General features: G+C 41.7%; 1 protein-coding gene across 1 annotated transcript in view; it reads right to left on the reverse strand.

Moving 5' to 3' along the window:
• Positions 1-1,829: 1,829 nt before the first annotated feature.
• mex3c (mex-3 RNA binding family member C) overlaps positions 1,830-23,054 on the reverse strand; it is a 45,803-nt gene continuing 24,578 nt past the window's right edge. The window contains exon 2 of the mRNA XM_073064088.1: positions 1,830-10,124. Within this exon, the coding sequence (XP_072920189.1) occupies positions 8,851-10,124 (1,274 nt within the window). The 3' untranslated portion in view covers positions 1,830-8,850. The remainder of the gene's footprint in view (positions 10,125-23,054) is intronic.

The following is a 23,054-nucleotide window of genomic DNA, read 5'->3' on the forward strand; positions in this document are numbered from 1 at the left end:
GAGCATTTGATAGCTCAGGGTCCGTATTGCCTGGAGTTTAGAAGAACTGGGGGGGGGGGGGGAATCTCTTTGAAACTTATCGAATAGTGAAAGGCCTAGATCCAGTGAACATAGAGAGGATGTTTCCTATTGTGGGGGAGTCTAGGAACAGAAGGCAGTCTCAGAATAGAGGAATGTCCATTTAGAGCAGAGATGAGGAGGAATTCCTTTAGCCAGAGGGTGGTGAATCTGTAGAATTCTTTGCGATAGCCAATTGTGGAAGCCAAGTAATTTAAAGCAGAGGTTGTTAAGTTCTTTATTAGTCAGGACATCAAATGTTACAGGGAGAAGGCAGGAAAATTGGTTTGAGAGAGATAATATATCAGCCATGATTTAATTGGCAGAACAGAATCAATGGGCTGAGTGGCCCAATTCTGCTCCCATGTCTTAAGATCTAAAGCATTTTTGGTTGTCTGAATGTATTTCTCATAACTAGCAAGGTTAACTCAAATATAAATACAGAAAAACATTAAAAGGGAAACTTAGGAGTAATAATTGATGTAAGGCAAAGACAGGTTTAAATGTAGTTACAATTATATTTTGACAATTACACCCATGGCAGATGTACTTTGACCTCAACAGACTCACAGGTGAAGTGTTGCCACAGCTGGACTGTTTGGGGCCCTGAATGCTGGTGTAGAGGAAGATGAAGCATTTGTCCTGCATGCAGGGCTAAATGCCAGGAGGGACAAATGGACAAGACAGTCACAGAGAGAGTGATCCCTGCTGAAAGCAGAGTTGGGAGGGAATGATGTGTTTAATGGTAGGATGCCATTGAAGATGTCAGTAGTTATGAAGAGCTCCATACTTTAGCTCCTGCGCTTTTCCATGTAATACTTTCAAGACTCGATTGTTAGCCATTTCCAGTACAAAGTTAAAAGAGAACAAAATAATTGTTACTCGATCTGATGCAGCACAAAAAAACACAATAAGGTAAAAAAAATAAAATCCATTAAATATAAATACACATGATAGCTTATATACAGATTGATTGTTCATAAAGTGGCACAATGCACAGGAATGTCTGAACAAGGTCATTGTCAAGAAATGATAAACTAATGTTGGCTGGGGCTGTGGAGGGTGGGTTAGTAGGTGGTGGTGTTGATCAGCCTTACTGTTTGGAGTAAGTTACTGTTTTTTGGAGTCTGGTGGTCCTGGTGTGGTTGCTACATAGCCTCCTTCCTGATGGGAGTGGTACAAATAGTCCATGAGCAGGATGAAGGGTCTCTGCCTGAAATGTCGACTGTTTATTCCTCTCCTTAGAAGTTGTCTGAACCACTGAGTTTCTCCAGCATTTTGTGTATGTTGCCTTGGATTTCCAGCATCTGCAAATTTTCTCGTGTTAGTGAGCCCATGAGCAGGGTGGGTGGGATCCTTCATGATGTTCCTGTATATACATCCTTGATCGCTGGTGCCCATGATGTGTTGGGTAGTTTTGACTGCCCATCGTTGAGCCTTCCTATTATTTTATTCAGGCTCTCAAGTTTCATCACTCTTGAGTTCAGCACTGGTATTCTAATATTCAAATTTTGATGACATACTCAAAAGATTTTACTGGGTCAGTTAATCTTCTACTTGAGCCTTTAGCTCCCAGTGGAGCATAAGCCGTTGATGACCTCCTGTCTCTATCGTCCAGTGAATGGTTTGGTTAGAGTTCAGTGTTTGTATTCTATTGTATCCACTGTACAGGGGATTGGCCCATACATCTTCACCAGAGCCCTGCTGGCTGACTTTACTCATTTCCATCTCTGACCGGTCAGTTAATCAACAAGCATTAAAAACCAGGTGTGTCAGTTTTAATGGAAACCGTCTTTATTAAGTAACTTTTAATATCAGAAAAATAAAACTCTTATAATTCTCTTTACAGCAAATATATATCAGTGCTTTGGCCACATTAAGTTAAAGGCCCTTTATCATAAAATATATGGTTTTAAACTTTACTCAATAAATTGAATTTTTATCCCTATCACTTTCCTACATATACATAACAAACAAGGTATTGTAAAATTAGCAAATACTAAACTCTATTGGTATGTTTTTCCATTCTCGGTTTGTGTTTTATCTTCTGAACTAGAAATAATACAGGCTTGTGTTATTTCCTTGGCTTTTTTTCCCCAATTGTAGTGTACAGTATAATGCAGTTTAAAGTTTACTAATACAAAATACATGCGTAGCGAACTTTTGTTTAAATACCTATTCCAATATGGCAACTAGTGTTCATTTTAATACTGACATCAACTAGTCTACAAGCAAAAATTAGCAGTGAAGTTATGCATTACATCATAAATGCCATCAAGGCAATTTTCATACTGGAAAAAAACTTGAAATAAAAACCTTTATTTTTGTAAACTTTGAATAAGAAATGTAACTTCAAGTGGAAATAAAAAATAAATTGTATATCTACTCGATGAATATATATTTACATGTACTGAAGTTAAACCTGCCCTTGAGTGGAGAACAAATACCGGTTATATTTTGATAAAATTAATGTTCTGTGTGGCAGTAGGACATATCTACTAGACCCATCTTCCTGTTTCAAAGAGTACCCTCACCACCAGCTTTCTGCCAGACTCTCATTTGGAGAGGTTGCCTGCTTTCCAAGGCTCCAGATCCAAATGTCCACACTGCTTCCCATATTTCACCCAAGTCATTACATCCCCAGCTCCACCTGGCTGTGAAAGGAGGTTGGGGCATGGAACTAGCACCCATCCTGTTAAAATCCCAGTGCTACAGAAATGGCAACAGGAGCTTCGAAACCTTACCCCTGAGAGTGGAAGGATCTACGAAGATGGGGACAATTTGAAAGACTGGCCTGGGACAGAGGTCTCTGGTGAGTTGCTGTTGGTACACCTGCTCCATGTGTCATTTGTGTTTGACACTAAACTGTCAAGCACAATTCTACATCGCATCTTCCTGCTTCTACATTGAGAACTGTAGGATTAAAGTCACATTAGTTTCACTGATTAGTTATCCCTGCTCAAATTTACCTACTGTTGTGATGCATCCTGCTCCAGTGAGTGGTAAGTGAACTAACCTCACCCAGAGCAGAGACGCACATCATTTGCATTTAAACTACCAGTATGTTTGTCAAATGGAAGCTCCCCTAACATCACAAACAAGCCAATTCAGGGCAAAACTCAAGCACCCAGGCCACATAATTCATAACAGTTTAATAATTGGGAAGTTAGCAACAGGGCGTCAATGTTTGGAGTTCAATTCTGGTATCCTCTGTACATTCTCCACGTGGAATGCATGGGTTTCCCTGGGTGCTCCAGTTTCCTGACACAGTCCAAAGACATAACCAGTAGGTTAACTGGTCATTGTAAATTGATTAAGTTAGCATTAAATTGGGGTTGCTGGGGCAGTGCTTCTTGAAGGGCTGGAAGAGCTTACTTCACGCTGTATTGCTAAATAATTAAAAAACTTTAAAAACTTAAATTTTGTTGGCTGAAGATACAGTCACACTTATGATCATTACAAGTTCTAAGTTAAATGGGGGCGGGGAAGGTGTAAGAGAGGAGAGCAGGGTTAAATAGACAGATGCCTCCTGGTAACTACCCCATGAGACAAAACAGTGCTCATTATTAATAATAAGGAGCAGATCTCTAAGTCACAGGAAAATTGCCAGAAGTGTGGCTCATTGCCACTGCTTGTTGGGAGCGAAGAGGGATTTTACCCAAGATGTGTACCCGATGGCATATTGTATTTAATAGGCAGTACTCAATGAGTTTTGCAAGACACTTGCATTAAGGCTATACAAGGATGGGGGTGGGGGGGAAGAAGAGTATGCCATTTGCTTTAGATATATAACTATCTGATTTTAAGAAATATTTAGAGATACAGCGCAAACAGCCACACCACCAGCAACCCACCTATTTAACCCTAGCCTAATCACAGAACAATTTACAAAATGGCCAATTATTAATTGGTACATCTTTAGACTGTGGGAGGAAACTGGAGCACCCGGAGGAAACTCACGTGCACACGGGAAAGATGTACAAACTCTCTTTTAGAGAACGCAGGAATTGAACTTTGAAGGCTGACACCCCAAGCTGTACTAGCATCACTCTAACCACTACACGACTGTGGTTAAAAAATTTCACTCCGAAATTGGAAACAACTTTCATATTAATTATAGAATCTTCGAGCGTCTATATCCTAACAGAACCTTAAAACAAGATTTGTAATTTTTTTTATATAAAAAGGTAAAAAGCTGGAATGCTATTTAAAAATTAATGCTGAATTTCTGCTACAGGCAGCTCTGATCAGAGTCCAGTGAGAATTGTATTCTTGGGATGACCTCCCATGGGGTTGATATGCTGCTTTAAAACTCCCATTTCCATCTGATTACACACCTTGCATCCTTCTCCGGGTTAAGTTTGATAAAAATATTGAAGCAATAACACCACAAAAACTGAAAGGTAGAATTTTCCAGAGAGATTGAGAAACTTTGCAGAGGGTACAGGAGCTCACCAGGATGCTGCCTGGAGTAGAGGGCCTGTGCGAAAAACAAGAGGTCAGACAAACTTGGGTTGTTTTCTCTGGAGCAGTAGAGGCTGAGGGGAGATCTCATAGAGGTTTATAAGATTTTGAGAGGCATAGATATAGACAGACAACATCTTTTTCCCAGGGTTGAAACGTCTAATACCAGAGGACATGGTGAGCAGAGTAATTTTGAATGAGATGTGAGGGACAAGTTTTTATAAAGTGGTGGGTGCCTGGAATGGTGGTAGAGGCAGATACACCAGAGACATTCAACAGTTGTTTAGATAAGAACATGAATGCAAGGGAAATGGAAGGATATAGACATTGTGTAGCAGATTAGTTTAGATAGCCATTTGATAATAACCTAATGGATTCAGCACCACATTAAGGGCCAAGGGCCTGGTTCTGTGCTGTACTGTTCCATGTAGAATAACAATGCATCCCATTTTGATGAGTTACAAACTGGGATAAACTATCTCTCCACACACTGCCTGTTTAAGTTAGCACTGACCTTACACTTGATATGCACAAATCTATCAAGCCTAAGATTAATCAGTGTGATAGAGTTTTACATGTCGAGCATATGGTCAGTGGTAATTTTAAACAGACGATACATGGAGGGAAAGTTTAACTCTAAGATTTTTCAGTTGGAAGTAAGCTAAATAAATGGTTACTGAAAGATCTGCTTCCAAGAAATTTACAAATGGGAGATTTCAGTAAACTGTGACTCCCAACAGGTGCCCATAATAAAAAAATATATCAAAGTGAAAAATATCAAGCTGGTTGAAAACCAATGTTGCAGATCTCTCAGGCCATTTAATTTAATTTGCATATTTAGAGATACAACACAGAACAAGTCCTTGCAGCCCAATGGGCCATGCTGCCCAGCAACCACCTATTTCACACCAGCCCGATCACAGGACTATTTACAACAACCAATTCACCTGCTAACCAATACGTTTTGGACTGCGGGAGGAAACCCACACATTCACAGGGAGGAATGTATAAACTCCTTACAACTTATGTCAGAATTGAACTCTGAACTGTGACACTTCCAAAAAGTGATATGGGAGTGCAATTTTCAAATCATCTGACATTATGTATATTTAAAGAAAAACAAAAATGTTATAGAGAATCACTGGACTGTTTTAGATTTCAATCTATAAAAGGCTGCAATTAAAAAAAATTCATACAATTCTGCCCCCAAAAAAATTAAATTGAGAGGATGTGACTCAATTCATGACACATCTTGGTCCTGTTAATGCTGTTCACGTACTTCACATCCACCATCTGTGATCACAAGTGCACCCAAACTAAAATTTCAACTGTTATCCATGTCCAGAATCAGTAATTAATGCATTAATATTAAAAATGTAAAACTCCCAAGTCATTCTAAAGAACAAAAAAAAATCAATGAATCTTTTACCCAGGATATGATAAAAAAAAAACAGCCCAGCCAAATTGGTCCAATGACTTAGCCTCCTCCTGCTGAAAGCTGTAACAGGCAGTTGGAAACAAACTACAAATACCATGGCAAAATAAAAAATACTGTGTTAATTAAAATTTGAACTGCTAGTAGTGATAGTGCTTTTATCACTGCCTTCGAAACAATCCGTAGCACTGGACAGTTCTGTTACCATCAATGCTTTAAACTAAGTTCTTGGGTAACAGGGCTGAATCTCGGTGGTGAAATGCATTTAAACTTTAGGGAAAATTAATAGTCTGCACACAAAAATAAAAAATTTCACATATCCCAAAGTACAGTAGATTCCAGTTAAATGGGCCATTGGTTAATTGGGACAGCCACTTAATTCACACAAATGAACAAAATCTGATCAAGAAAATAGCTGGGATAGGAGGATGCTGCCAAACAGTTTCTAACTAGCATCAGTCACGTGCACTTGTGGGGCCATTAGACACTACACTGTTCTTAGAGCAAACAATTTTTAAAATAGTGTAATTTGCCTGTGTTTCTGTTTAAAAAGCAGTGATTTTTATCAGTAATAGTTGGTGAGAAATAAGCAGCAAGACAATTCAGAACTGTTTTGCTCACTGTGGTTTTAGGTATTCAGGCCTGGAGGTGCCAGAAACAGCTGGGAGTGAAAATGAAATGATTTCAGTACTTCAACAAGTTCGGAACTACAAAGAATTTGAAGGTTACAATGAAAAATAAGATTTGAAGAATGCAATTGTTGATTGCATTGTATGAAGGCAGAGACACTAGGTGTCTATGCTGATTTTACAGTCAAAAGAATGCAGCACCATATAGTGGATGAATTTCTCTGTCAATAACTATTAGGAACTTTTGGTAGTGTTCTAATCTCTTCTGTATTTCATTTAAACACATAATTCATTACTCAGTTAAATGGTAGTTTGTCTTATTTATATGTTTTTAACTATTTCCATGCTATTTCAGCTAATTGGGACAGCTGCTTAATTCTGCCAAAATGTACTGGTCCCCACGTGTCCCTATTAACTGGAATCCACTGTATAGACATTCCTTCTTCATTAGGATCCAAATATGGTAACATCCAATCTAACAGGATTATGGGAATATCTTTACAAGAGGGGTAATGCTCACTTCCATTTGCTAAGGGGATTAAGAGCCTCACTAATAATGCCCACATGCCGTGAAAAGTAACTCTAAAAAACAGTTTTCTAAACTGTTCCTAAGAGAAGGAAGGTAGTTACTGCACAATATTGGCCAGTTTAGAAAAACAAAGGAAACAATGATGAAAAAAAACCATGGGGTTCAGAGAAATTATGCAGGGAAGAAAGGTTACTCATTTATGATTGGAAGCCAAGGCTGGTGACTCCTGGATTAATACCTACAAAATTACTGAATATTTAAAAATGTTTAATGGCAGGGATTTGCAGCTTGTTGAGTAGTGAGACTTAGTCCACAATCCATCATGTAGAATATTAAAAAAAAAACAAAAATCACTCAGCTGTTCATTAGCCAAGTTCCTCCCACAAGGAAACCACTAAAAAAAAACCTCCAGAAGTCTCACTCTAGAAAAAATATTGTTTAGTTTAGAGAAGTTAAAAAAATGGGGAAAAATCATGAGGTTCAGAGCAAGTATTACGTAGGGGAAACCATCTGCAAGCTTATGATTGGAGGCCAAGCTTGGTGACTGCTGGGCTAGTACAAGATTACTGAAAATTTGAAGATTTTCTATAGCAGGGATTTGCAACTCTTGAGTATTCAGACTCAGTCCATATGTATAATATATTCTTTAAAAATCAATCAACTGTTCATCAGCTAAGTTCTTCCCCCAGGGAACAAGTTAAGAATTTCTAGAAGTCTCACTCAAAAATCAACAAACTACCACCTAGCAGCCTGGGTTCAGAATATTTGCCAAATGGCTGAAGATCAAAACTCAAAAAGAGCAGTCGTTCACTTACCATCGCCAAACACGAATCCCACCCCTCTAGAAAAACAGCTTTTCCCTCTCCACACACCAACTACTTCAGTATGTCATTCAAACTGATAGCAAATGTATTTGTGCATCACTAAAAATGGTCTGTCTTTGATTAAAGACAAATGGTATGTGTAGGACACATACGCTAATGGCTCAATATAGTTTGCAGATATATAATGACAACTTTTTTCTAACAGATAATATTCAACATTTTAAAAATGTTAATCAAATCATAGGAGTTGAGAAGGCAGAGAATCTACCTACAACAACTGACAAAATGCCCAATTTTCCATATCCACAGAACAACAATTCCTCAATTTCCCTCTGGATCCAACCAATTTCATGGCAGTTTCACATCTTTCATACCTCTATCTTTTGATCCTAACGCCAACTTTTAACTCTTTTCCTCAAATCCTTTACTGCACCAGAGCTTCATAGGTGCTTGCAATCCTTTCATACCTCATCCAAGTTTGAACCAACAACTTGAGGGACAAAGGAAAGGTTTAAAAGACAATTGTCAGAGGGTTTCAAAATAGCAAACTGTTTTATCATTCAGACATTTCCAGAAGGAATAACCAGAGCATGGAAATGGTTTTAGAGATCAGGTACCCTGGCAGAAATTTTAACTAGGCTTGAAAAAAGTGGTACAACTTAAAATACTAACTCGTCCAGACCACTTTCACATTGTTGAGAAACATATTTTCCAAAGTGTTTATACTCAGGTTGATTCACCTTGCATCTTAATCCATTAAACAGGTTTACCCATCAAAAAATTACCCAACTGATTGAAATTTAGAGAAAACTCATAGTCTAATCCCATGAATCCAACTATGTAACAGTCACGGTTTAGAATTAGGAAGTTTCCAGACAAGTACCAACATCTAAACTCTTCCTTGCCCATTCATCACCCTGCCAATTGGTCCATCGAGTAGATGCGGATTGCCTGAGTAACAAGTGCGTTACACACTGGGCACACCGGCTCTTCCTTGTCGCAGATTCTGTTGGCACACTCCATGCAGAAATGGTTGTGCCCGCAAGGCACCAGGGCTGCGATCACTTCACTTTCAAAGCAGACCACACAATCGCGTTTGCCCCGGGCCATTCCAGAGCCGGAGGAGTCGGTCGGTGAGCCAGACGTGGCGCTGCTGTTGGAGGAGTAACTCGTACCGTTGGAGAAGGCAGAGATGTATACTGGAAGCCCAACTTGACTGACCATGTTCAAGGGATCACTGCAAGGCCTCCTGGCAAGGTGGATCTCTATGTTTTCCATAAAGGTCGGTGATAGGCGGGGTGTGGTTGGTTGACTATCGTGGGTTATTGCACCAGCAGCCGATTCATTAGTGATGCCAATAGGATTTCCCTGTTCAAATGGACACCAGATCACAGACTGAGGTGTGGCTGGAAGAGGGTCAAAAGCAGAAGATTCAAAGCCCAAATCATCCGAACTCATGGTTGCAACAGACTCGCCGAACCAGAAACCGCTCGCACTGAATGGACTTGTCGGGCTAAAGTCAGCCACCTGGTTATTTCCAAAGTAGGAATCAGTTGATCCACTCCCGAGGGAGCTGGAGCTGTCGTTTCTGTAGCTGGAGAGAAGTCTGTTGCGGGTGGTGGGAACAGAGCTCATCTTCCCCCACGTTGACTCAAACCCGCTGCTGTCAAAACTCACATCTGTGCCATTTGAGTGGAAGTCATTCTCTTCATTTACTTCAATGTAGTTGCCCGTACGAACAGCAATGTGTGCTTCTATTTCCTCCCTAGCTCGGTCAACATTCTCAGGCATACCGGTCACTTCGAACACCGGCTCCTTGTCCCGACTGGGAGTGACTATGTACGTATGGGTTTGCTGTTGAATACGTTTAATCGTGGCTCCTTTGGGCCCCACTACCAAACCCACCACACGGTAAGGAACCCGTACCTGAATGGTGGTTTGCCCAGGCAGATTGGGAGTCCCAGGTACAGCGAGGCCAGGTATTCCAGAAGGAGCGCCAGGTACAACCCCATTTTTGTTTCGGGATGCTCGTATCATTGAGAAGTGTTCTGCAGCTGAAATGATCTCCCTCTTGGCCATTGCCACATCCTCCTTTCTCCCAGTGACAACAAAAATGGGCTCTTCTCCTCGAACTGGAGTTTTGATGTAAGTGTTGGTTTTTGCTCTTAGTGCTTTGATTTTGCAACCTTTAAACAGTCGGGATGGGGGACAGCAGGACAGAGAAAAAGAAAGGCAAAACATTAGTAAAACATTTAAATGTTCAGTTATTCCTGTTAATTTACAATGCACAACAAATCTCAAATTAACACAGAACAGTTCAGGACAAAACAGGCTGTTGGCCCATGATACTGTGCTGACATTTTAACCAACTCTAAGATCTACCAACCCTCCCTCCTACATAACTCTCCATTGTTTTCTATCATTCATGTGCCTATTTAAGAATCTCTTAAATGTCCCTCTATCATTCCCCCCAACCCAGCAGTGCATTCCACACATTCACCACTGTTTAATAAACCTACCTCTTGACATCTGTTCTACACTTTAATCGCAACATCTCAAATTTATATCCCCCTGTATTAACTAGTTTACCCCTGGGAAGTCACTGGCTGTCCATTTGATATAGGCCTTATCCTCTGGTCCACCTTTATCAAGTCAACATGAGATTTTCTAATTCAGAATCTTTAGCAAATGTTCTTAAAAAATAAAAAACAAACTTGAGGTCGAAGGAACGTGGAAAATCAGGCAGCACCTATGGAGAGAACCAGTCACTATTTCAGGCCGAGAGCCTTTATCAGGACTTCATTTAATTTAACTTCAATCCAAGAGGACTATGAGCCATGCAGGACAATGTTTACCAGATTTACAATGTTTTAGTGAACTTTACAAGTAATGTATTGGAGCAGTCTACTGTTAGAAGTTTAATGAATGTTTCTCTTATAGATGGACTCTTGACCTCAGAATCAGATTTAATATCACTAGCCTATGTCATGAAATTTGTTGTTTTGTGGCAGCAGTACATTGCAATACATAATAAAAAAAAACAACTTACAATAAGAAATATATTGAAAACAAATAAGTAGGGCAAAAAGAGAGCAAAGATGTGAGGTAGTGTTCATAGTCCATTCAGAAACCTGAAGGGAAGGAAGCTGTTCCTGAATCATTGAGTGTGTATCTTCAGGCTCCTGTATCTCCTCCTCGATGGTAGCAATGAGAAGGGGGCATGTCCTGGGTGTTGGGTGATGGATGTTGCCTTGTTACATGCTTTAATATGCCTTATTATGTTAACCTTGCACCTTGTCTACCTGCACTGTTCTGCACTCCTACTGGTTTGCCTTGCATGATCTCAATGTATAAAGACCTGTATGAACAGTATACAAGCTTTTCACTGTATCTTGGTATATGCAACAATAATAAACCAATTCCACTGACGCAGAGTCAGAGAGCATTTCACTATTTATTTTATTTGGAGATACAGCGTAAAACAGGCCCTTCAGCCCAACAAGCCATGCCATCCAGCAAACCACCTACTTTAACACGAGTCCAATCACAGGATAACCTAATGATCAATTAACCTTCTAACCAGTATGTCTTTGAAGTGACGAAAGAAACCCACGTGCACAAAGAAATGCACTTCCAAACTCCTTAGAGGATGTTGGAATTGAACTCCAAACTCTGACACTGCAAGCTGGAGTAGCATTGCACTAACTGCTATGCTGCCATGGCGGTTCATCAATATGCTTCGATATACGCGATAAATTCAATCTGAGTAAACCCTATTCTTAATGATTTCTACACAACTCCAGATATTGTCCTGGATGTTCATTGCAGTCATAGACCGCTATGTGGAGAGAGCAGCACTGTGCAAATATCAGATGCTTCCTATGAAAAGTTTCAGCAGCGTAAATCAGTGAGCTACCCCTTGGTGGTCCTTGTCCATCCATATCACAATGGTTGAACTTCAGAGTCTTAGCACAAGATAATATTTTAACATTGCTTCCTGGTGTGTTCTACAGTCATTCAGATGGTAATAAGCTGAAAGCCAAACTACAAAAAATTATGCAAACAGCAATATTCAGTGGTGTTGGATTAAACTGTTTAATTGTCACCTTTGCAGCTTAATTAGTTATCTGCAAGTTGTTTTTAATACTGCTTATATACATGTAACTGTTTAGCATGTTTCCTAGTGGTCACAGTATGTACATGTAATTGTTCAGTGTGTCCCCCTAGTGGTTACAGTTTTCAAGTTCTGGACAGTTTTCTTGGTTTTGCATTACTTGAGTAGGAGCTAATCTAAGTGGTTAATTCTTATCTACAAATTTGAATGGAAAGTTTCTTTATGAGTGAGAAGAAAGGTCAATCATATTGGTCCACCATCTTTTAGCCTTTAGTCACTGCTTTTAGCTACTAGACTTCTGCAGCTATACATTTCCAAATCTCTTTGTGCTTGATGAAAAACTTGTGAAGCAGTAAGACAGAGCAATGACGCGCAGGCATGTGGACATTAGTTAGACTGGCTGGAAGAGTATAAAAAGACAGCTTTACAGAAAGGGCGATACCCAGAGTACAGGGAGTCAAAGTAGGAGGGCTTTGCCTTAATGGGTCGAGGTGAAGTAACTTACTTGTGAAGAATAGGTATAGAAGGTATGTGTATGAGGCCGGTGTTCTGTACTGGGTGTTGGATCTGGGATGTCCGGGAGACCAGGTGTGTCCAGCTGCAGCTCCGTAGGGACCGGGTTAGGGAACTGGAGATGTAGCTCGATGACCTTTATCTGGTCAGGGAAAGTGAGGAGGTATTAGAGAAGAGCTATAGGCAAGAAGTCACACCAGGGCCTTAGGAGACAGATAAGTGGGTAATTGTCAGGAGAGAGAAGAGCGAGGGTCAGATACTAGAGGGTACCCCTGTGGCTGTCCCCCTTAACAATAAATATTCCTGTTTGAGTACTGTTGGTGGGGGGGGGTGGAATGACCTACCTAGAGGAAGCGGCAGTAGCTATGCCTCTGGCACAGAGTCTGGCCCTGTGGCTCAGAAGGGCAAGGAAAGGAAGAGGATGGCAGCAGTGATAGGGGACTCTATAGTGAGGGGTCAGACAGGCAATTTTGTGAACACAGTAAAGAAATGCAGATGGTAGTTTTCCTCCCAGGTACCAGGGTCTGGGAGGTTTCTGATCGAGTCCACGATATCCTGAAGTGGAAAGATGAACACCCAGAGGTTGTGGTACATATTGGTACCAACGACATAGGTAGAAAAAGGGAGTAGGCCCTGAAAACAGACGACAGGGAGTTAGGAAGAAAGTTGAGAAGCAGGACCTCAAAGATAGTAATCTTGGGAATACTGCCTGTGCCACATGACAGTGAGTATAAGAATAGAATAAATTGAAGGATAAATGCATGGCTGAGGGATTGAAGCAAGGGGCAGGGATTCAGATTTCTGGATCATTGGGACCTCTTTTGGGGTAGGAGTGACCTGTACAAAAAAGACACACTTGAATCTCAGGGGGAACCAATATCCTGGAAGGGAGGTTTGCTAAGACTATTGGGGAGAGTTTAAGCTAGAATCGCTGGGGGGTGGAAACCAAACTGAAAAGACAGAGGAAGGGGTGGTTGGCTCACAAGTCAAGAAAGCTTGCTGACTGCGTGAGAGGGAGGATAGGCAGGTGATAGCAAAGGGATATGCTCAAACTTATGGTTTGAGATGTGATTAATGTAAGGAGTATCACAAACAAAGCAGATGAGCTTAGAGCATGGATCAGTACTTGAAGCGACGATGCTGTGGCCATTACAGAGACTTGGGATGGCCCAGGGGCAGGAATGGCTACTTCGGGACAGGGAGGGAGCCAAAAGAGGTGGGGGCATGGCACTGTTGATCAGAGTTAGTGTCACGGCTGTAGAAAAGGAGGAAGTCATGGAGGGATTGTCTACAGAGTCTGTGTGTGTGGAAGTTAGGAACAGAAAGGGGTCAATACCTCTACTGGGTGTTTTTTATAGACCGCTCAATAGTAACAAAGACATCGAGCAGCAGATAGGGAGACAGATTTTGGAAAGATGCAATAATAAGCTTATGAAAGGTTAAAAAAACTAGGTAATGGTAGAGATTGAGAAGATTATAAGGCTAGCAGGAAGGAGCTTAAGGAAGAAATTAGGAGAGCCAGAAGGGGCCATGAGAAGGCCTTTGCAGACAGGATGAAGGAAAACCCCAAGGCATTCTACAAGTATCTGAAGAGCAAGAGGATGAGACATGAGAGAATAGGACCAATCAAGTGTGACAGTGGAAAAGAGTGTATGGAACCAGAGGAGATAGCAGAGGTACTTAATGAATACTTTGCTTCAGTATTCACTATGAAAAAGGATCTTGGCGATTGTAGGGATGACTTACAGCGGACTGGAAAGCTTGAGCATCTAGATATTAAAAGGATGTGCTGGAGGTTTTGGAAAGCATTAAATTGGGTAAGACACTGGGACCGGACGAGATGTACCCCAAACTACTGTGGGAGGCGAGGGAGGAGATTGCTGAGCCTCTGGGGCGATGATCTTTGCATCATCAATGGAGATGGGAGAGGTTCTGGAGGATTGGAGGGTTGCAGATGGTGTTCCATTATTCAAGAAAGGGAGTCGAGATAGCTCAGGTAATTATAGATCAGTGGTTGGTAATTTGATGGAGAAGTTCCTGAGAGGCAGGATTTACGAACATTTGGAGAGGCATAATTTGGTTAGGAATAGTCAGCATGGCTTTGTAAAAGGCAGATTATGCCTTATGAGCCTGATTGAAATTTTTGAGGTTGCGACTAAACACATTGATGAAGGTAGAGCAGTAGATGTAGTGTATATAAATTTCAGCAAGGCATTTGACAAGGTACCCCATGCAAGGCTTATTGAGAAAGTAAGGAGGCATGGGATCCAAGGGAAAATTGCTTTGTGGATCCAGAACTGGCTTGCCAACAAAAGGCAAAGAGTAGTTGTAGATGGATCATATTCTGCATGGATGCTGGTGGCCAGTGGTGTGCCTCAGGGGTCTGTTCTGGGATCGCTGCTCTTCGTGATTTTTATAAATGACCTGAAGATGAAGAAATGGAGGAATGAGTTAGTAAATTTGCTGATGACACAAAGGTTAGGGTGTTGTGGATAGTGTGGATGGCTGTCAGAGGTTACAGCAGGACATTGATAGGATGCAAAACTGGGCTGAGAAGTGGCAGATAGAGTTCAACCCAGATAAGTGTAAGGTGGTTCATTCTGGTAGGTCAAATATGACGGCAGAATATAGTATTAATGGTAAGACTCATGGCAGTGTGGAGGATCAGAGGGATCTTAGGGTCCAAGTCTATAGGACACTCAAAGCGGCTGCGCAGGTTGACTCTATGCATAAGAAGGCTCATGTTGCATTGGCCTTCATCAATCATGGGGTTGAGTTTAGGAGCCGAGAGGTAATATTGCAACTGTACAGGACCCTGGTCAGACCCCACTTGGGAGTCCTGTGCTCAATTCTGGGTCGCGTCACTACAGGAAGGACGTGGAAACTATAAAAAGGGTGCAGAGGAGATTTACAAGGATGTTGCCTGGATTGGGGAGTACACCTTATGAGAATAGGTTGAGTGAACTCGGCCTGTTCTCCATGGAGTGACGGAGGATGAGAAGTGACCTGATAGAGGTGTAATAAATGATGAGAGGCATCGATCGCAAGGATAGTCAGAGGCTTTTTCCCAGGGCTGAAGTGGCTAACACGAGAGGGCGCAGTTTTAAGGTGCTTGGAAGTAGGTACAGTGGGGATGTCACGGGCAATTTATTCATTCATTTTTTTTATTTACGCACGCAGAGAGTGGTGAGTGCGAGGAATGGGCTGCTAGCGTCGGTGGTGGAGGTGGATATGATTGGGTTTTAAGAGGCTCCTGGATAGGTACATGGTGCTTAAAAAAATAGAGGGCTATGGGTAACCCTAGGTAATTTCTAAAGTAAGTACGTTTGGCACAGCATTATGGGCTGAAGGGCCTGTATTGTGCTGTAGGTTTTCTATGTTTCTCGACTTTCAAAAGAACCTGGGATTAAAAACATCACAATGCAACAGCAATAACAATCCCAACTTTAGAGGAAGGTAACCTAACAAATTCTCATTGCACAGGTGCTACAAGAGTAGTATTTTTGTATACATTTATCTAGCATGCTCTGAATTAGCACACATTAGGTACAGCAAGGTCAACACTGTAGCAAAGAACCAATAAAATGCAGCTTGTCTTAGATACATTGAGTATGGCTAAGCGGGTGGGGGAGATGCTAGAGTTGCTTAGCACTATAGTGCAAGGGTGTTTATTGTCTGTCTGTCTGTCTAGGTACCATATCCAATGCAGACGTTGGCAACCATGGTTTTCCATACAGATCTATCCCTTGTTCTTTGGATGACTTCCATTTCCTCAATGTGTAACCACCTGGCTGGGCTTTTGATGTACATAAGCCGAGGTCCTCCTCCAGGTTTGCTCCCCTCGATCTTTCCAGAGAGTATGAGTTTTTCTAGTTCATCTTTCCGCATGATGTGTCCTAGGAATCTTTGGAAGTTTTGTTTCTGAGTCAGCTGAGTGAGTATGTGAATTATCATGAGAGGAGTTAGGCAAGGTTGTGATTTTTCACCTGACTTATTCAACCTGTATAGTGAAAATATCTTGAGAAGTATCAAAGACATCAAAGGACTCACAATTGGAGGTCATAATATAAATAACATCAGATATGCTGATGACATCGTACTAATAGCTGACTCAGAAACAAAACTTCAAGAACTATCATCTATAGGGTGTTTATTAGGCATGTCAAAAATCTAACTAACAAAAATTAGAAAAATGGTGAAACCTGACAATATTTCGGGGTGATGACTTAAGATGATACATTGGCAATGGGAGTATGGCGATATGTGTGAACTGACCCACACATCCGTAATACAAATGGCACATTTCACTGTATGTTTCAACATACGACAAATGCGACAATAACGCTTATTATTTTCATTTGACTTAAACCTCAAAAGGTAGGTCAAGCTGAACGGAGGGAACTGGATGTCATCACTTCATATCCAGGTTCCTCTCCTTCTTCTTGATGACATACCCTCAGGACTCACACCACCAGGTTCAGAAATATTACCCCTCAATTATCAAGCTCTTGAACCAGTGTGGATAACTTCACTCACCACAGCACTGAACTGTTCCACAACCTGTGGATTCGCTTTCAAGGACTCTTCATCTCATGCTCTCAATATTTATTGCTTATTTATATATTATTATTTGTATTAGCAGTTTGTCTTTTGCACATTAGTTGTTTGCACGCCTTGTGTGTGGTCTTTCATTTATTCTTGTGTGTCTGCAATAAAATTAATCTCAGGGTCTCAGGGTATGTATTTTCCAAGATGGCGGCGCGATGCAGCTTGCAGCGGCCACTCCGGAGCTGATTATCTGTTATTTGTGAAGTGGGGTGCCGTGCGCAATCATAATCGATTGAAAACAGACTTGGGAGAACGGAGGAACATCGGGAAATCTCCAGGAAGACCTTCTTCATTGCTGCTGCTGCTGCAAGGTCTGGGACTCTGCTGGGAAGAACAGGCCCCCAGTCCTCGGGTCACATTGCCGATGGCTGTTGGTGGGGCTGTCTTAATACGCTCGGCAGGGGATGGTGCTCGGAGAAGCTGTGCCGGAGGGGATGGTTGTCGGCTCGGAGGTTCAACGGACTCGGAGTCCGCTGCGGTCAGGTCGCTTTCGGTGTGTGCTGCGTCTGCGAGGCTGGGTTCGACAGAGCTTTCATTGTGTGCTGTGTCTGCGAGGCTGGGTTCGAAGGAGCTTTCATTGTGTGCTGCGGCTGCGAGGCTGGGTTCGACAGAGCTTTCATTGTCTGCTGCGTCTGCGAGGCTGAGTCGGGCGGCGCCGTGTAAGTCCATAGCGGGGGTATTCCCTTCTGCCGCTGGCGTGGGATGGCGAGTCTGTCAGGACCCTGGGGACTTGTGGAAACTGTGTGGTGATTTCTTTTGAACTTATAGTCCTTTAACATCTTTGGACTATTTTTACTGTGCCCATGGTCTGTTTTTTTAATATCAATTATGCTATTGTTTGCACTGGTGTAACTATGTGGTTTTATGCAGGTCTTGTAGCTTTAGTTTTTGGTCTTGTTTGTCTGGTGGATTTGGAGCTCCTTTCCGGGGAACGCGCTAAGACAGTAGCGCGATATTAATACGCAGCAGCATCTCCGGACTCTGGATTGGGAATTGCCAAATGTTATGTGGATTTTCTGGTGTAGTCTGTTTTGTCATATGCTTTTGTGATATCATTCTGGGGGAACGTTGTCTCATTTTTTAACTGCATTGCATTTGTGGTTTCTAAATGACAATAAACTGTATCTGAATATACGGTGACATACATGTACTTTGCTAATTTCAAATAAAGTTGAATTATCTGACAGACCATGCATGGATACAGTCAAAGGAGAGATTATTCCTCTGGGGCCCAGGTGCTAATGACAATGAGAGAGAGAGTGAGACAGTGAGAACACACATTGTTATGCAAGAAAACACATGTATAGTTGAAGACCCCGAGCAACATGCAAATGTAGATTGATGGTAAAGCTGCCAGCAATCCAGCCTGTCATTCCACCAGCCACACACTGACAGAAGAGGACAGCTCCCACGCTACACCAGCTCCAGCGTTCTCTCCCCTGGACTGCAGCAGCAAGCAAGCCCATTTCAGGCCTCGTCCTTGCTACAACCATGTTGCACATCTCACCAAAGGGAAACAGGCCTGCGGCATCTTACATATCAATGTCCAACAGGGTCTTGCAATTGCAAGAGAAACGTCCAAGACAGTCACTCACAGTTACTATGCACGCTGCTTTTGTGCACTAACTCTGATGTCTTCTCCCAGCCAGTGGCTCCAAACAGCGAACAGATCACAGATGCAGTAGATCTGCTGTACCCGTTGTTCTTGGAGTATAGTCTTAAGATAATTTAAAAAAACATTTTAAAGTGAAAAGTGCACCTTTGGTTGGCCCGAGAAGCCACTACGTTCGAATGCGCCTCCATTTTACCAGAAGTTTTAGTCTGGTTAAGTAACAGGGAAGTAATAAATTTACTTGGAACTTTAAAAGCTCTGTGGGAATGTAACGCCCACAAAGGAATAAGTCATTTAACTGAAAGCTACAGTCTTAAATGCAAGGCAGATAAAACCCCCACATTGTGATGGGAAAGCTGCAGCACTGTGTTGATCAGGTACTAACACAGTGGGCTTGAGGCACCCAACGCAGAGGTCTGGTGAGGTATACAACCGAAACCAGATTATAAATCCAAAATCTGACCCCAACCCAAAGTCAAGTCACACTGGCTCTAATTGGGAAAAGTACAGAGCCGGACAACTAAATTAATATAATTATAGTCCCTTGGTACAATAGGCAGAAACAATTAAAGAATTTGGAATGATTTGAGAAAAGTAATTAAATTTTTGGGATACAAGCTTGGAAAGTCAGAGGGTTGTGCAATCAAGTAACATGTATGCAGGAACTTGGGCCAGTGTTCATTGGCTTTCCTCCAAAAGAAATTAATTAGAATACAGCAACTGTTCATTAATGCAAATCCGCTGTGGCTCAGGCCAAACATCAGAATGGGGAAGAAATGTAATTCAAGAGACTTTGACCATGGAGTGATTGTTGGTGCCAGATGGTGTGGTTTGACGATCTCAGACTCTGCCGATCTTTTGGAATTTTCATGTGCAACGGTCTCTAAAGTTTACAGAGAATGGTGTGGAAAGCAAAAAATATGCAGTGAGTGTCTGTGGGCAAAAACACCTTGTTAATGAGAAGTCAGAGGAGAATGGCCAGACTAGTTCAAGCTGATAGGAAGACGACAGTTACTCATAACCACAAGTCACAAAAGTGGCGTGCAGAAGAGTATTACTGAACGCACAACATGTTGAACCTTAAAAGCAGATGGGCTACATCTACTTTTAAAAGTAAATGGCAGCAGACCACCAGGTTCCACTTCTGTCAGCTCCGAACAGGACATTGAGGCTAGTGGGCACAGGTTCACTAAAACTGGACAGCTGAAGATTGGAAAAACATTGCCTGGTCTGATGATTCTCTATTTCTGCTGTGGCATGTAGATGGTAGGGTTTGAATTTGACAGAAACAATATGAATCTATGAAACCGTCCTGCCTTTTGTCAACTGTTCAGGCTGCTGGTGGTATAATGGTGTGTGGAATGCTTTCTCCATAGATCAGAATATGGAGTATTGCATACATTATGGTTGCTCCAGTATATGAAGGACGTTCAGGCTTTGGAGTGGGTGCAGAGTAGGTAACAATTAAATGTTCCCAATGGCATGTGTCTCAAATAGCCTCTGACAACCAAGTCCAGTTCCTGGTTGTCATGTCTAGCTCAGCTACTAAGCCTGGTGGAACTACTTCTATTCACAGGAGAAGGGCAAAGGCAGGTTATTGTCACTAAAACCAGTCGCTTCATGCAGATGTAGCTCAACAGCTGTGGTTGGCACCTCCTCTCAGTTGCCATGTATCCACTCATGGTGAAGGCTTTGGGAGTAAATCTCAAGGAAAATCCAGAGCTGGAGTCCTGAAGGCACTGAGTAAACTCTTGCCTCGCAGCCAGTGCCAAACTGTATTGGTCTCTGCCATTCTTTTGGATTCATTAGCTGCATGGAGAGGGGGAGCCTGCTACATGGGCAACAGCTTGCTCTCCATATCGTACTGCCCAGGCTTGCGTATCAAACATAGACAGGTAGGATGCTACATCCATAGCCGATCCTGACCGATGAAGGGCCTCCTAGCTGGAGAGGATGCAGAACTGATCAGAGCCTTTGAATTAGAAAGAGAGATCAAATATACAAAAACATGATATATATATAAATAAAAGACAAGAATTTTGTCCCTTAGTGGGGGTGTCTAAAACAGGAGGGCAGAGGTAAAAGGTGAGAGCTAATAAGTTCAGAGGGGAGTTATTCTGCCCCCTCCACACACAGAGAAAGTGGTTGGAATCTGGAATGCACTACTCTCAGAACATTTTATTATCTGCACGTTTAATCACCAAGGTGCGGAAGACTACAGAACAAATAAAGGAAAATTCAGGAAATGTAAAAAGTACTACAGTTGGCAAATGGACTGTTTTGTGCTGTATGATGACAACTTCAACACAGACGACCATGCTAGAGTCCTGACGAAGGGTCTTGGCGAGAAACGTCAACGGCGCTTCTCCCTATAGATGCTGCCTGGCCTGCTGTGTTCCACCAGCATGGTGTGTGTTGTTGTTTGAATTTCCAGCATCTGCAGATTTCCTCATGTATGCTAGAGGTAGTTTTGTTTACAAACACACACATACAATGGTGGATGATGGCAGAGGCAGTACACCAGAGACATTTAAGAAACTCTTAGATGGGCACATGGATCATAGAAAATTGGAGGGCTATCAGTTTGATCTCGGAGAAGGTTAAAACGTGCACACATCATCATGGGCCAAAGGGCCTGTACTGTGCTGTAGTGTTCTGTGCTCTATGGAAATATCAGTGATGATACATCAGAGTGGGTTTATGTAGAGATCACAAGGAAGAGGAGCAGAATTAGGTCATTCAGCCCAAGTCTGTTCTGCCGTTCCATCATGGTTGCCATAATGTTAGGGTGAGGATGTCATGAGGGAAGGGAAACTTGGATCTTCAATGTATAGCTATCTTTGGCAATTCATTAAAATTGGGAACTAACGTTATGTAATTTCAGTTAACTGGGCCATCAGTTAATCAGGGCAGCTACTTATTTGAGACAACACTTAAAGAATGAAAACGAGAAATCGAGAAAATAGCTGGCATTCCCTTAGTTTATTTGAATACAAAATTTGTTACTCAGTTAAATGGTAGCTTGTATATTTTTTATACCTTTTTAACTAATGTTATGAAGCTTCAGCTAATTGTTGGCTAATTGGGACAGTCACTTAATTGGGCCAAAATGTACTGGTCCTGATGTGGCCCAATTAACCAGAATCCACTGTATTTAGATCTTATTTTTTCTGAATATTCTTCTGTGGTCATAAGAATTAATTCCAAAAAAAGGCAATGGCATTATAGTGTACAAATTATATAATGAAAACATTTTCTGCTATACTAGATTATGCTGTGGAGAACTGATTAAGCATACAGAAACCTGAAGCTGCTGTATCCAAATTAGAGGATAAAATTTATTTTATTTGTTTAGAGATTGAGTGCAGTAACTGGCCTTGCCAGCCCAACAAGCCCCCACTGCTAAAATACAACCATGTGACCATTTAACCTATTAACTGGTACGCTTTTGGAGTGTGGGAGGAAACCCACATAGTCATGGGGAAAGCGTACAAACTCTTTCCAGACAGTGGTGGGATTGAACCTGGGTCACTGACACTATAGTGCGATGCTATCACAGCTCAGAGCAGAGCTCGTAGTTCAGTTCCAGCACCCTCGTTAAAGTAGTGTGTACGTCATTTCCTCCAGATGCTCCTGCTTCCTCTCACATTTCAAAGACACACCACTTCATAGATTAATTGGTCATTATAAATTATCCTGCGTTTACGCTGGGGTTAAATAGGTGGGTTGCTGGGTGGTGCAGTTCATTGGCCCGGAAGGGCCAGTCCAAAGCTGTATCTCTAAATAAATTTTGCCAAAATCTAGGGCACACCAGCTTTGAACAAGCTTCCCGTTCAGGCTTTCACAAGTCTGCACATTAGACTCTGAAGTTTAAATGTTGGAAAATTAAGAGCAGCCTTTTCTGTTCCTTTAATCCTTTAAAAGGATTAATAATTACAATAAAAAAATGCTGTTTTACAGACATACAAAGAAGTCCAGTGTAAATCATTGGCTGGGAAAAGATAGTTCATATCAGGAATTTAACATATACCCATGCCTGCACTGCAAAATAAAATGAACATATAAAATTTGATGACAGATTCAAAAGTTTTGTATACAAATTGGAATAATTCACAAGTTTCTCTGAATAGTAAACACTGAATAGTAAAGAAGGAAGAGAAGGCAGCCATAAGGCCTCATTCCTGGGATTATAGCTAATCCAGGACACCTCATGTTCTTGCTGAGTTGACATTGTCATGTCAGTTCGTTTTCTTGAGATTCTTACACACT

The sequence above is a fragment of the Hemitrygon akajei genome, chromosome 13 (genome assembly GCF_048418815.1).
Source record: "Hemitrygon akajei chromosome 13, sHemAka1.3, whole genome shotgun sequence".
NCBI classification, from domain to species: Eukaryota; Metazoa; Chordata; class Chondrichthyes; order Myliobatiformes; family Dasyatidae; genus Hemitrygon; species Hemitrygon akajei.